Genomic DNA, 15,870 nt, shown 5'->3' with positions numbered 1-15,870 from the left:
ACACACCAGAGAAGGAGAGCATGATGTCTCAAGAACCTCGCCATGGCAAGACTTCCAGTACCAACAAGGCAGGACCATTGGCTCTCTTGTAATTTGGAGATTAACATTATTGTATGTAGTTATAATGCCACATGAACCAAATCCTAATAGTGTATGTTCAGAAAGATGCATAAGGAGTATGGAAAGTTGGCCTACTCAGAATATTACAACAGAGCTGCATCGTGAAAATCAGAGGAGTAGAAGTATTTTGTAGTCATATTACTTAAAACTGAGACCAATCATCTTTTGGAAATGTAAATATTCAACCTGGTTAAATCAAGACAATCACAGATAGACATTTTTTCCCAAATCTTTGGCTGTATTGCAATGGTTGTTTCAATTTGTAATCTCCAACTAAACATTTCCTATCCATGGATTAACAATATATTTACTGACTTGTGTCTTTTAACAGTATTTATCCAACATAACAAAATAAACTGCAATTTGTTATACTTTTTTTTTTTACAAAACATTTTATAAATATTTTTACAAAATGTATACAAAGCAATTTCAAGTGAGACATACTTTACAAATGAAGGTATTTAAGCAAATAAAGTCCATACCACACTGACAATAAGTGACACATCCTCTTTAAGTGAAGTCAGTCTGTAAGGCCTCCCTACTCTAACAGATAAATTATACTAAAATCTTCAAAATGAACATAGTTTTCTTAATTGCCAGTTTAAAATTTGTTTTAATATTAGGCAGTATTAAATAACATTGAAATCACAATGCTGATCCAGCAAAATAATGAAAACATGTTTAAAGTCATGCACATTCACAATACTTTGCTGGACTTCAGCCCATATGATTAATAAACTTTTTTTAAGCACCACAAAAATACAACTTTTTCATTAACTGCTTCACCACGTACCAGAATTCCTTTAGAACTGAATTCAAAGGAGTGAACAACAGATCATTAACAATCTAAGATCAGTCTTACTAGGATTGTTCAATGGGTTCCTCTCATCAGCAGTTCAGAGAAATGCATCTGACCAAATCAACCACGATTACTTTTTGTAATTTGTCATTTTTATATGCTGCTGTCCCCCTTTCCCAAGGAGACCCAGTAGAAGACACACAACCTGATGCTTCAGTTATGTGCTTGCTATAGAGAGGCTGGCATCCCCATACCCATTTCGAGGTGGTACAGTAAACAAGGGGATTGATGAATGTGCAACTTCACTTTTTTTTCCTCAATAAAAGAAAACTTTAACTAGTTAACATACAGCTGTGTAACTTACTGCTCTCCTTCCTAAATAGTTCAGAATGGTTCCATTTCCAAAATGATAAAATAAAATATGCATCAGGATACACAGCCATGAGAATATTATTAAATCTAAAAAGGCAACAGGTGAAGACTATCTTGTCAGTTTGCCAATAAGAAAACAACTAACTGCCTGAGCATCTATTCTGTGGACACCCAATTAAAAATTTAAAACTGGCAATACATTTATATTTTATACAACACTTGGGAATGTTGGGTTTTTACAAACATGGACTTTAAAATTGGCACAATTTTTTTAAATGGCAACCAGTAACATACAAAACCAGTACTTCCATTCACGTTGAAGGGGAAATGAATTTTAAGGAAGTTCATCTTTCTCTCATTGCTTTCTAGATTTGGTTTCCTTTAGTGGTCAGACAGTGGACTGTAGCTCAATACTGAGTTGCGCTGTAATGTTCTACTATCCCAAGGATCTAATCCTCCTTTCCTTCTGTGCCATTCAGATAGACTGAATTACACACAAGCAAAACCTTTTGGTTTCTCTCCTGGCAATCTGACTGACAACCACAGCTTGTCACAATGAGCCTCTATATCGTGAAAATCATAATCAGCAAGTCTGGAAAATGGCTGGTAATGTTTCTGAGAAATGGTGGAGAAGTTCTGGGGGAGAACATGAGCATACCTTAGAAACCACAAAAGCTGTATCCTCCTGAGCAGACATATGTACTACACACACGTGACGAACGTCAGCGCGCTTATGTGCATAAAAGCACTCATGACCAAAGTAAACTAGAACAAAGCAGCATGGGCAGCAAAAAAAAAAGTCATAGATTAAAATAAATAAATAAAATAATAAGATTCTATCTTAACAACATGACAGCAAGCCAAATACAAACCATGCAATGGTTTCACTTGGCTTTACAATATGAATTAATAATTACACATTTTTTGATATGTTTAAACAATGGGATTGCTGATCAACTTTGGTCTGTACATATCTTGATAATTATGACTGCTACGGTGGATGACTTAACATTCTCTGACAGCAAAAAGCAAAAAAAATAAAAAATAAACACTGGCCTTTAAATTTAATCAGAGTAAGGCTAACATCCTCTTAAAATATAAGCTACAAATACAGTTTTCAAAAAAAAGTGCTTTTGACACTTGGTCTAAAAAAAAATAACAAACAACAAATTAAAAAAAAAAACAAACAAACAAAAAAAAAACATTTATACCACTTCAGAAAGACTCAAGGCTGACTACATCCAATTATAAAATGCAAAATCTTTTCCTCAAGAGATAACATATATATGTATTATATATATAAATTCATGGCTCTATCATGGCCTCATCCTGTACACTTTGCTATTTACTGGCTTCCATTCTACCTTCCTTAGTCAAGCATTTATTACTTCATATCATGCCACTGTGACTAAGATCATATAATATCATCCCACAGACTAAAGTTACCCACTACAAATATATCATCAAGTACTAGTTTCTGCTCAGAAAGCAATAGAAAAGCACTTAAAGTTTAAATTATGAAGCCTTGTAAACACACTGATGATTTCCTTCCAACTTAAGAATCCTAGAATACAGATTCATTAACAAAGCAAATAATCACTTCTGAATAGAGGTACAGTGGGTTTTCCAGAAAAACTAAAAATTTGATGATTTGTGGAAGAGAAGGGTAGGGGAGAATTGTTGCTTCCATCACTCTTTAAAAACATTTTCTTAATAAATATATCCTTTCAAATGACTGTGATTGTCAGTATATTACCGTATCATATAGGGCCTAACAACCTGCAACCCTGTTATGTTGCAGTACTGCTCAATTATCAAAAGCACTATCATAGTAATACTTGAAACAGTAAGGCCCTAACAGACTGCATTCTAACAAGGATTAACTTTACTTGGATATCTCACTGTAACCACAATGAGTATTGCTCTCAAACACAGAACAGAATCTAGTTTAGAAAGGTTAACCTTAAATGCATGTCAGGCTGTACTTGTGGTGTCATTCACATTTGCTTCTGCTAAGAGAAACATAACTTGTCCATGGTACTGTAACTATTAACACTCTAAGATACTATTTACAGCTGCTTCTAAAATAGAGTCAGTTTCTACAACACTTTCACTGTGGTCTGGAATAAATTTTTCCAGGCAGTTCTCTTGTGAAGCGATAGGTGAAAAATTAGGAAACTCTAATTCAACCGAGCCACTACTTGCTGCCTCATTTTGTGGCTGCCTCCCAGCTTTTTTAAGTTCCAAGATGTTTTTAAATGTAGTTTCTAAACTCTTACTGAGCAGTAAGTCTTGCTGGGGTTCACCAGAGCCTTTCCTGTTATCAGGATGCAAAACCTCATTCTTTGGAGAGCTCCTCAGAGTTTTGTCTTGAAGTGAATTATTACATATTACCTTTGAGAAAGATTGAACTGTGTTCCTTGATATTTTATTGTGTGTTCCATGACTGCCTCTTGACACAATTTTTGACAAGTCTTCAGAACTTGAAGAATTCTCAGTGGACTTGGCAAGATCTTTCCCACTCATCCTTTCTTCAGAAAGGGCCACGTATTGGCTCTCTGAAGAACAATTAGCTTTTTCAAACTTTAAAGCTTTAGTGAGGCTCTCAGATTTTTTAGAAGAAGCTTTTCCTTCTTGTGGTGTCACAATGTTGTTAGGCACTAGAGGAAGTTTACTGTGATTTGTGGACTCTGCTGAGCTGGATTTTGGTCGGTCTCTGGCTTGGGTTTTGGTAGTCTGACTTCGAGAAGGTAATGTTTTGCTAGACTGATGGTCACTTTTGCTGGACTGTGTTTCTTCAGCTGTTTTCTCAAATTGTTTGGCAGAACAACAAAAATCGGCCTGATAACCATCTGAAAATTAAGTAGCAACATTTTACTAAAATTACCTACACATCCAAATAACTGACACTCCAACACAGTTTCTGTGTATTGGAATTCAAATAATATCCACAGCTTACAGATCTGTGTCTTTAAGAGATGTTCATATGCTTAAGTGTTCTGCTGCGTACAGTGCAGGAGATTATCACTAAATTAATCACCACACTATGCACATATGTCCACTGTAAAACCAGATTAAGGGCACTTCCTGGCATTCTGAATATGCAAACATGGTCTCTGAAGACTAACACTTTCTACAACACCACCTGTGAATATCCTTTAAAATATGCAGATCACACAGAACCTTTAAACAATTACAAATAATGCGTTTCCAGGTGCTATGTTCAACAATATTCCGGTTAAAACTGCTGCCATTTAAATGGCCTTGACACTCCAAAAGCAACACTTCATTAAGATGAACAAGAGTATTCATGTTTCAAACAGTGGTGTTCTTTCTGGCTGCAAGCAAACTCAGAGAGTCTTCCCTGCTAGAATGGAGGCCCTGCAGGAGTCATGACTGCAGGGAAAGAAAGTCAGTCAAAAGAAACATTTCTCTGACAAACAGGTAAAATATTTGTTTTTCCCCACAAGTAACTGCTTCAATACTACAGTGCCTCTGGATTGTTGAATTCTGGAGTTATATAAAGTTATCTTGCAACTTCTTATCAAATATTTCAATCACTGGAATCTATAGCAATCCATAGCCTCACTGCGGCCGCAACTATTTTTAAACACTCCAAACTTAATTTAGGAGTTAAGCATTACTTACCAGGATCCACAAGTGCAAGACGCTTATCCCGGGTCAGAGATGCTCTTTCCTCCTGGTTAAACATCCTATCAATCATAACCATTTCTGCAGAAGGATTTATCCGCTGGAGGAAAAGGAAAAAACAATCTCTGTAGTGACTCATATATTGGTACCAAATCAAAACATTTATAGCTTAGTTACTCTTCAGAGAAAAAGACGTTTCTTTTTTTACATATTTGTGAAGAACATTCACAGTTCAACAATCTTGACTCTGAACCAACCACTTCTGAAACTCAATCACAAAATATTACTCACATTATACTGCAAATTTTATTTGAGAAAGATTTTAGAACAGGGAATTGCTATTTCACTTGTATGAATTGTACTTTTTCATGACTTAGTATGCTCACTACTGTATACCACAATTTTTCTACATCATACAGTATCTTTCTCTTTTAGAGGATCAACCAGCAAAAATCTTGAACTGGGACCACCCTATCATCTTCCCTGCACTTCTCTCCCATCCTTGTAACTAGCTGGTGCAGAGCTGCATTTTGCTAACAATGCCTTCAAGCCAGCTGGATCCATCCATCACAGAAAATGTTCACTGTACTAAGCTGTAACACAGGCAACTAGTTTAAAACCTGACTGCTATGTGAAATAAACCCTTCCAAACTACTTAATGGGATTTGCTATACAGCATACCAGACGCTAAAAGAACAAATCACAACCTCCATCCTCCCTTTGCACCTGCAAATACTTGCAAATATTTAATGGCTAGGATCTTTTACAATGAAACTGTTCATTTTTAAAACCATGTTAATTCTAATAGTTATATTATGTATTCCTGTCTCTAAATATCTAAATGTCTATTATACTCAAACTCAGAACTTTTCCAGGCTTGAAAATTAGCATGTCTGAAGTCACAATGGCATTTCCTGATCCTTGTAAAATACAATTCTTGAAGTAACTTTGTCAGTTTTATTTTACCTCATACCTGGGACTGTGAAAGCACTTAAATCAGAAGCATGTCTGATGAAGTTCCACCTAGCTTTTAAGGACAATGATTTCCTAAACTGTAATATGATATGGCTCCAATTATAATATGGCTGGAGGCCTCTGAATGGACAATATCACCACTATTTCAGGTTCCATCAGCCACAGAAATACACAGAAATCACCTTCCTGACTATCAAAGCCTGTTCAGTGTAGCACTTAAATCAGAAGCATGTCTGATGAAGTTCCACCTAGCTTTTAAGGACAATGATTTCCTAAACTGTAATATGATATGGCTCCAATTATAATATGGCTGGAGGCCTCTGAATGGACAATATCACCACTATTTCAGGTTCCATCAGCCACAGAAATACACAGAAATCACCTTCCTGACTATCAAAGCCTGTTCAGTGCTTGTTCAGAGCAAAGCAGAAGCAGACAACAGAATTTCATGTGCCTGCTCTGCAGGTATTTTTTTAACAAACTGAATCCCATCCCATAAACAAAGTGTACCTGGGTTCTACACCTTACCATTGCATCTTCTATAAGCAAACATCTGTATTTGTTCAGCATAGCCTGCGTCCTCTTCAGAAGCTGTGTAGCTACAGATTCAAATTCACTGTCCACTAGAAAGACAAAGTACACTTTCAAACACTGCTCTTCAATAAACTGCACAAAATTTAAAATGTTCCTTTTCTTACTGCTCTAATTTACATTAAGAATCCTTGCAATACACTGATTACAAACTTACTGCCAAATTTTAAAAAGAAAATTACCTTTTCTTAAATCTTCTTCTGTTGGCAGTGATCCCTGGCACACGTGGTATGAAAGGAGTCTCTGAACTGCATCATTTAATGATCTGAACCGGCTTTTATCTGGTGTCACAGCATGTACCTGATCCTTCTGTAATTGCTGTAGAATACTACAACAAAAATTAATGATATATAATTAACACATACTGTACAGAGTTTTTACCGTGACAAAAGTAAAAATTAAGGTTTCTGAAACAAAATTATAAAGGAAGAACGACTTACAAAGCTCCTTTAGTTAACTGCTTAGCAGCAGGCCTTTTCTGTCCAACTAAATGACCATCCACCTAAGTTCAAAATAAAAGACAAGTTACAATATATCCCCTCACTTCCAAAGCCTAAGTTTCAGTATTCGTTTTTGTCAATTAGGTACATCACCAACACTAATTGTAACCACCATGTAAATATGAACACTTTCAACTATCTCCTATTTTCACAGAGCACTGTATCAACAAAATACGGAAGTGACATAAACCAAAGGTCAGAAATGCTGTTTGTAGGCAAATTCCACTGTTGTGCATTATACATACTTCACTAGGAAAGAGATAAAATATAGCAGTGCAAAGAAGGAAAGGTGCAACTAAATACTTCTCCAAATAAATCTGCTCTCACAAACTGTCTCTGCATTTCTCAGATGATGTTATCTTGGCTGATATTGATGGATTAGAGTATCTGTGAGGAAAGCAGGCTAAGGTTGTGCACTTAAATTCTCAAAAGCCACAGCAGCTTTGGGGGGTGGTAAAAGTCGTTCTAGGAATTCTATTTCAGTGTCAATACTACAGATATGCCCATCAGGTAGAGTTCTAACTAATTTTCCCCTTTGCTCAGACATTTAGCAAAGCCAAGATTTTTCCTGGGAACACTGTCCGAGGACCTGAGGCTCTCTGAGGGGGTAAAGACTCATGGCAGGCAGACTGTAACAGAATTTGCCTCAAAAAGCCTCTAACTTCAGAGCATAAAAAGTAGTCACCACCAAGGAGAATGAACATCAGATCAACTATTACACAACCAGGCTGAACTCCTAACTGAGCACTACTCTACCTTCTGCTCTACTTGTACATCAGTAAGACATGGAAAAGCATTCCTGTCCTACTACATTGATAAATACATTTACAAACAAAAATTCTAAGTCAGATCCTCTCCAAAAAAACTCATCCTGGACAGTGTTTTTGTGCATACTTGCAGTATGTGGGAGAACTTTTGATGGCAAAAAAAGAAGACTGCAGTAAAACAGACAAAGAGCAGGTGGAACTTTCCTGCTACTTCTCACAAACCACTCTCTCCCAATCAGCCAGAAAAAAGCTGAGTTTGTAAGAACTAATGAGAAGATTAGGTCTAACTTACGGCCAACTCAATGAAGAATTGCCATGTCACACGAAATTATCTTCAGGGAACAGTACAGTCAGACTCCACTTACTGAACTGAATCTCAAAACAGCATCCAGTGTATCAATTTGCAAAATAATCAATATTTGTTATGTCAAGGTAGAATTTGTCAAGTTTGAGGGAGTTCATATACTCTACAAAAAACCTCCAATGATTCCTTATTTGTTTGCTCACTCCCTCCCCCCACACTACTGGAGAGGAGAATTAGAAAAAAAGTGAACCTTGTGAATTGAAAAGAACAGTTTAAAAACAGGTGAACCTTGTGAATTGAAAAGAACAGTTTAAAAACAGAAACAAAATAAAATAACATAGTAATGATAGTTATGATAAAGTTGTAATGAAAAAGAGAAAAAGGGGCAATTAAACCCAGGAGAAACAAGCGACACACAACGCAATTTGCTCAGCACCCTCTAACTGATGCCCACCCCGTTCCCACGTAGTGATCAGCAGCTCGCAGCCAATTCCCCCATTTATATACAGAACATGATGTTCCAGAGTATGGAATATTCCTTTGGGTTTGGGCCAGCTGTCCTGGCTCTGCACCCTCACAGCTCCTTGTGCACGTCCTCACTGGCACAACATGGGGCACTGGAAAGGCCTTGACTTGCAGAGAGAGCACGGCTCAATAACCAAAACACCAGTGCGTTATCAACATTATTCTCATCCCAAATCCAAAACACAGCTCTGTACTACTCACTAAGAAGAAAATTAACTCTATCCCAGACAAAAACCAGGACAGACAGAGAAACATATAAATAAGAGGATTCTCTACCTGTATACTCTGCTGAACTGATGATGATCCTATCACTTTTTCTTGTGGCTGTGCTGTTCCTAGAGATTGTTGTATAACTTTTCCTCCAGAGTCCTGTCCTATAAAACAAAAATTAAAAATACTCTTGTCATCCTAAGCAAGAAGAAAATAATTTTATGTTCCTATCCTGGTAATTGAGTTTTAAGGAAAGATAAGTCTTATGCTTAAAAGCATTACTGCAACTATCCTGTGGAGAAACCAACTCATAAAAATGAAACAGGACTCATATTTTGTCCCGCAAACCACAAAAATCCTCAGATTAAATCACATCCTACCATAGTATTGCAACATAAGAAGAAATTCAAGTATTTTAAGTTTAGTGTCCCGACACTAAACCTAAAATCATACAGTAAATTTCATCAAGCTTTTCAATACTGACCCTCCCTCAAGTGTATCAACCAAATTTTTCTAGAGCTCCTGGAAGTACTTAGACAGCAAGCATATTTTTTCCCCTAGATTTTTTAGATAGGTAGACTTCCTCCAATTGCCTTGCTCTACAGTTCAAACAGCATGTTATCAGTCATGCTATGATACAACCAAAACAAGTAAGAATTTATTAGATTTTTTTTCCCAAAGACACCCAGCATACTGTGCTGATTGTATAGAATTGCCTGGACACCTTACACACATAACAGTACACAAGGAAAAAAAAAGCAAAGTACAGTATAGGACCTTATTCAAAAGGTTACTTATGTACAAAGAGAACAGGAAGGTTACTGCATTCTTCTGTTTGCCTTGAATGTACTGGTTTTGTTCTTTTAGTAGTATGGTGCTGCTTGAAAAGCTGCTATTTTGCCATGAACAATGCGTGAACTATTCTAATTGAAAGTGACACATTCAAGAACAAAGTGAGTGATGACAGCCTGCACATAACCTCGTAACAGCTATTTCTCTTCTCTCTGTATCTGAAGCAGCCACCACATTAGAGAATCTAGAAGTTTCACAGAATTTTAGCAGATGTCTGTATTTTGAAAATTACTTATTTCTATTTTCCTAAGCTGGAAAAAAAAAAAGAAAGAAGGTATAATTTTGGATTTCATAGAGGGGAGAAAAAATTGCTAATTGTGAACATTCAACTTTTCAATCTAGAAGATGAAGTGCCATGGTTGGGAAAAATCAAAGCACACATTCAATACTGAAAAAATATAGCTTGAATTCTTCTAAAAATAAAATTCAAACAAGCTTTAGAACCCTACGAGCATAAGCCATCAATGTAAGCCTGGCATACTGAAGAAGAATGAATCTCTGTTGCTGGAGAAAATTAAGAAAATTATGTTAAAAAGACCTTAGTTGACCTGATAGTGTGTTGCTCAGAAGACTTGTTAGCTGAGGCTGTCTCATATTGTCCTGTGTCTTCGATGCAGAAACTGGTGATGTCTGGTTCACAGCCTTCTTCTGTGCCACATACACAAAATAAAAAACAAATTTTCAAAAAATCACAGTGAAATATTTACTGAAAGCTTTAAGAAACACAAGGAAAAGGGACCGAAAACTCATCTCTCTGTATACTTTTTTAACTTCAAACTCATCAGTGGTGAAATTTCACACATCTCAATCCCTCCAAGTTCAAGAATGTTATAAAGTAAACCAGAGAGGAACAGGAATTACACTAACAGCACAAATATATACCAGTTGCATTCTACAAGACCCCTGATTTACCACTACAAGTGGCACTCACAAAGCTCAGCTTCTCAGAGTTCCAAACCTGCAAGACAACGAAGTTGCTTTCACAACAAAAAACACCCACAGGGGAACAAACCGTCCACTGCTTAGCAACTAAATGATACATGGTTTAGTATAAAGTACAATGTTTAAAATGAAAAGTACAAACAAACTAAAAAGATTCTGGCAAATAGCGGCATTTGTCCTCCCATTTACAGCTCTGAAATTTCAGCATAAAAACAAAATTATCTTTTTGCAATAGGAAATACTATGCTTTTATAACTGCTGAAACTCACTGACCCAGCACATAACCTGCAAATAGGAAGATGTAGACACATGAAGAGAAAGTCAGACAGGCCTCAAATTACTCATCTGCAAACAAAATGCTACAACCTGTACCAGAAGTCTTGGCAAAGACTACAAATGTGTTTCTACAACATGTTCATACAAATTTTTTAAATACACATTATTTTTTAAGGCGTTATTTCACTGCAGATTTTGAGTTTGGTAAAAAAAAAATCCATCAGACCTTTGGAAAAAGAAAAAGATCTAAGTAAAAGAAGTAAAAGAAAAAGAGAAAGATCTAATTAGTGCAAATGCATTCTGAGAGAGCTACCAGTATTTTAAAATGACAAAAAAAGAAAAAAAAAAATCAAAAAAAGGACAGAAATTGAATAGCTTGTTGCTAATTGTGTGAAAAGTCACTGAGTTAAAATTGGCAGGTCACTCTGGAACTTTATGCATTTTTTTTTGTTTTAAACTTTTGACTGTTCGTAAGTTCACTTAAGAAAACAGAAAAATTTGAGTTGAATATATACTGCAAGTGTATCTACTGGACAGAAAAGACCACATCTCACCTTAAGAGTGAATTCAGATTTTTTTTTAACTACTACTAGTTTGACTTCTTAGAGCATTTTTTTAAAATGTTATGCTTTTACAAACTGTTTTTAAGGATTCTAAGAAACACTTCTTGTCTTTGCTTCTAACTGCTCCAGATACACATAACAAAAGCACCAATATATAAATAACAAAAGGAAGCCCAAGAAACCTTTTCATCTCTAATTTCAGTAAGTCAGACCTTAAAAATCCATAGGTTTTAGTGAGGTCAGAAGACTTTTAAGTGCTAAGAATGTACTTGAGCCTTTACATCTAGCCTATGGTAAGGTTTACAGGAGAGCTCACAATTGTATAAACTTATAATTCCCATTCCTTTAAATGGGAGCAGAAATGGATCAGTCCTAAGCACTTCTGAAAATACTATAAATCACCAACATCATCTTTGGAATTAATCAAAGTGACAGAGTTGTTCAGTCAGTGACAGATTTAGAAAATACCAAGTGAAATGATGACTCTGGGTTACAGTAATTTTCAGCAGTTCCACAGTATTTGTAACAATACAAACCAGCAAAATTAACATTCTCTGTATTAACCAGATTTTAGCACAGCTTAGAAGCCTTTCTTTGGCCACATTCTCAAGCAGCTTTCATACCTGACCAAAGGCAAACTGTTGTTGTGTTACTCCCACAGACGTGTGACTAAAGGTGCTGACAGACTTGGAGGAGGATGCTGGAAGACGATGCGATGCGCTGACGGCAACTTGAGCTCTGTTCTGGACCAGCTGATCTCCTGTGAAGTTCCCTCCTGATGCGACAGACTGAACCGATGCTCCCAAGCTGGGATGTACTGAACCAGAAGAACTTGCAGCAGCAAATCGATTAGAAGCTGACATATTTGGGACTGTGGACTGCCCAGGTGACATGGTAGTAAAACTCGATCTGCCTTGAGAAACATTAGCTTGGCTGGGTGACAAATGCAACACGGTTGGCGACGCCTGCTGCAGTGGCACCTGTCCACCAACAATTTGGGAAGTTCCATGATTTACTATAACTTGGTTGCCAGGAGCTGTGAATGTCTGGCCGGAAACAAGCTGAACAGCTGTGTTCTGATTATTCAGCATCTGTCCTGAATACGACTGGTTGGCTCTTAGCATATTTGTAGAGTTCCTGTTGAGCATTACATGCTCAGCAGACACTTGGCCAGGAACCAGCTGGGAAGGCTGAGTCTGAAGAAGTTGTCCATTTATGGCCTGGACATGATGAACTGAGTTAGAATTAACAGACAAACTTGTAGGTATGAGAAACTGGTTTTGAGGTGCATGAGGCTGTCCCATAGGAGAATGGATAACAATACTACCTCCAGCATTGCTAACTGTCTGAGGTGTAACTGATTTTCTTGTATTTTGTTGTTGATTAACAATATTAACAGACATATGAGGACCAACTACTGAACTTTGAGGTGAGTTTGCAGAAGCAAATGGAATCCCTTGCTGTACATGATGTTGCTGTATTCCCAAGTTATTCACATTGTAAGCAGTCTGCTGACCCATCTGAATAGGCTTTGGTTGGATATTAATAGGAACTTTGTTAGAGTTTGGTGCCAAACCCCTTTGAATGATGATATTATGGACAGGCAACGAAGTCTGAAAATTTGTGCTGTTAAATGGAACAGTTACAGGTTGTGCTACTGGACTTGAATTTGAGTTACTGAACAGCGAGTTCCCATTTGGAGTTTGTCTATGAACCAAGAGGCCACTGCTCATGTTTGCAGGTGTTTGCTGACCATTGCCTTTCAGTATTATCTGAGATCCATCGAGGTTATTGATGGTCATCATGGAAGGTTGATTACTAAATGAACCAATCAGCTGTATCTGCCCAGAACCACTAATCTGGCTGCTATTAGACAAATGCTGGCCAGGAACACTAATTCCGACATGTTGCATAAAGCCATGTTGCACACCGACTGTATTGCTTGCAAATGATGCTCCAACAGGTTGCTGTACCACTTGAGTAACTCCTATAGGTTGCAACGTCTGACCTGAGTAATTAGAAACATTAGAAGCCTGAGTAAAGGATGCTGATGAAGAAGGATGAAGCTGAGCTTGTGCAAACTGTTGGCTAGAACCTACACTGGCATCCAAATATGCCTCTTCCGCCAAAGTCTGTTCAGTAATATTGGCCTCCTGCAACGACTTCTGAAGAATATCAAAAGGCTGATCCTCAGTAAGATCAGGTAATGGAGAAGACACAAGTTCATCTTCAAGAAACTGAAGGCTACTGGACAGCTGCAGTCCATCACTAGGCCCCTCTCCAAGCTGACCACTTACACCTTTTACAGACGACTTAGGATCAGTGTTCTGAAATGCAAAACAAGAAATAAATCACTTTCAGAAATTCCAGTATCTGCCTTGTTTCCTCATTTGTTATTTCTTCATGCAAGCAAACTTTCTACACAGAATTATACTCTTCCCATAGCATGTGCAAGGTGATGTTGACAGCACAAACAGGTCATGGACATCCTGCTCACACCCTCAGACTGCTGGAGACGCTCCTCTCCCTTCTCAAATCTCTCAATACACAGCACTTAGCTCTGCAGCTGCACTGTTTCAAGACGACACAAAATGCTCTCTAAGTACCATTTTCCCTTCCTCAAGCAGAGCACTCTACCAACAAATGGATAAAAGAAACGAGGAGCAAAAACACCTCCACTGTACCTCACTTTGGGGCAAGGCTTCAGTAGTAACAGTACAAGCAGAGAAAAGACAGGAGAAAGCTTTCCTTTCACTGACTTCTGTCAAATGAGATTCATCTCCAAAATCCCACCAGCATTTCTATAATCACTTAGTGTAAACTAGTGACCATTCCATAAAGTTAGAACATTATGCTAATTCCTTGTTTAAAAAAATTTTAGAAACAAGGCAGGAAGAAAAAAAAAAAGTCACAGACTTTGTGGCTTATGCTCTTAAAAAGATTACTGAAACTATAAACATTGGAACTACCACAAATATTAAGTGGCACCTTTAATGAAAAAATCCTTCAAATCCACATCCATAAACACCATGATAAGGAAAATCAAAACCTATTTACTCTGCCAAGATTTTCCTAAAACAAAGTTCTCTCCAGAAACTCTAGACAACACAAGCATCAGGTTTCTGCAGATAGAATGACCAATTTAAATGCACAATAATACTCGCAATAGTTTTAAGCAAGGCAAAGTACACCCTTCTAAATTGCATAAGCACATCTCAGCTATTCAGAAGCTACAACCAGTTTCTTTTTAGGTCAGGATAAATGGAAACTGTGGGTGTGCAATTATCAGTCACATTCATACCCTGAGCCTTTACTCCCTGAAGGTCATAGACGCTTGTTTTCACCTCATGTAAACAGTGTGAGGATGCTGCAAGCCATAATTATCACATGCAATGATGTCCCCACCCTAACTTCCCCAAGCCTATTTATTCAGAATTCTACCCCAGTCTGTTTCTGAAACAATCTGTGTATTTTCTAAAACTTCCGTCATGTTTTAAAATACTAAAAGATTTTTCTTAAGATTAGATAAAACATTTTCAAGTTACAACTATAAAGCTACAGCAAGCTTTTAACACTTCTGTTAACAAAGGAATTAAACCACTGGTTCAAAGTCACAGTGTCTGAACCTCATGAACACCTAAAGCTACAAATCAGGTTCTCAACTGTACCTAAGCTACCATCAGTCAAAGCAAAAAGGAATCACTAACTAGGCCATAATTAGGACTCTTAACTGTCAGGTTCCTGAGGAGAATTCCCTACTGCATCTGTAACTTGTCTCCAAGGACAATGACCAAACTGAAATCTTTTACAACTGTGTAACTTAAACAGTTCCACTAATACTATTCCAGTTAGTACTAACAATACAACTACTACTACTACCAGTAGTAACACTAATAAATAATATTACATGCAATCAAGACTAATAGCTTAAAACTCTCCCACTGAAACAGAGAATCCCAAGTTTCATTCCCTGCTCCCAGGACTATTTAACATCAGAAAACAATTTTATATGCAAGAACTGGAACTTTCCAAGTTAATATCGCAATCACTACTATCCAGAAGAGGAGCCATGCAGAATACCATGCTAATTTCAAGAAGAAATCAAAGCCTCTGCAGCTTCATGAACCTGCTGACCATCAAGAAGAGTCTTATTCTCACTGGCTCCATGAATATTCTGCTCTCTTATGCTGTTCTATTATACTGTAATAGGATAATGGAAGCAGCCACCCAGTACAAGCCAGGCAACAGGGCAATGGCTAGGGAACCCTCTCATGACAACTGCCACAGGAAACCAACCTGGAATCAGTAGGGGTGGTACAGGCTCAATCAACTCAGGGAAGGTGGGGATGGGGGGATGGGAGGCAGTGTAAGGGAGTGGGAAGGGTGGACAGTGCTTTCTTTTCCTTCAGTCAGCAGGCACTTC

General features: G+C 37.4%; 1 protein-coding gene across 6 annotated transcripts in view; it reads right to left on the bottom strand.

The window, feature by feature from the left end:
* Positions 1 to 335: 335 nt before the first annotated feature.
* GLTSCR1L (GLTSCR1 like) overlaps positions 336 to 15,870 on the bottom strand; it is a 36,926-nt gene continuing 21,391 nt past the window's right edge. For 5 of the 6 annotated variants that reach the window (XM_017744823.1, XM_008641698.2, XM_017744824.1 and 2 more), the window contains 8 exons: positions 12,071 to 13,774; positions 10,215 to 10,314; positions 8,881 to 8,978; positions 6,949 to 7,010; positions 6,691 to 6,836; positions 6,446 to 6,540; positions 4,940 to 5,042; positions 336 to 4,143 (listed from right to left, as the gene is read on the bottom strand). In XM_017744823.1, coding sequence (XP_017600312.1) covers positions 3,341 to 4,143; positions 4,940 to 5,042; positions 6,446 to 6,540; positions 6,691 to 6,836; positions 6,949 to 7,010; positions 8,881 to 8,978; positions 10,215 to 10,314; positions 12,071 to 13,774 — 3,111 coding nt within the window. In that variant the 3' untranslated portion in view covers positions 336 to 3,340. The remainder of the gene's footprint in view (positions 4,144 to 4,939; positions 5,043 to 6,445; positions 6,541 to 6,690; positions 6,837 to 6,948; positions 7,011 to 8,880; positions 8,979 to 10,214; positions 10,315 to 12,070; positions 13,775 to 15,870) is intronic. The other variant, XM_017744826.1, reaches the window with a different exon arrangement.

This window comes from Corvus brachyrhynchos, unplaced genomic scaffold (assembly GCF_000691975.1).
Source record: "Corvus brachyrhynchos isolate BGI_N302 unplaced genomic scaffold, ASM69197v1 scaffold258, whole genome shotgun sequence".
NCBI lineage: Eukaryota > Metazoa > Chordata > Aves > Passeriformes > Corvidae > Corvus > Corvus brachyrhynchos.
This window is presented reverse-complemented; position numbering and strand designations above follow the sequence as displayed.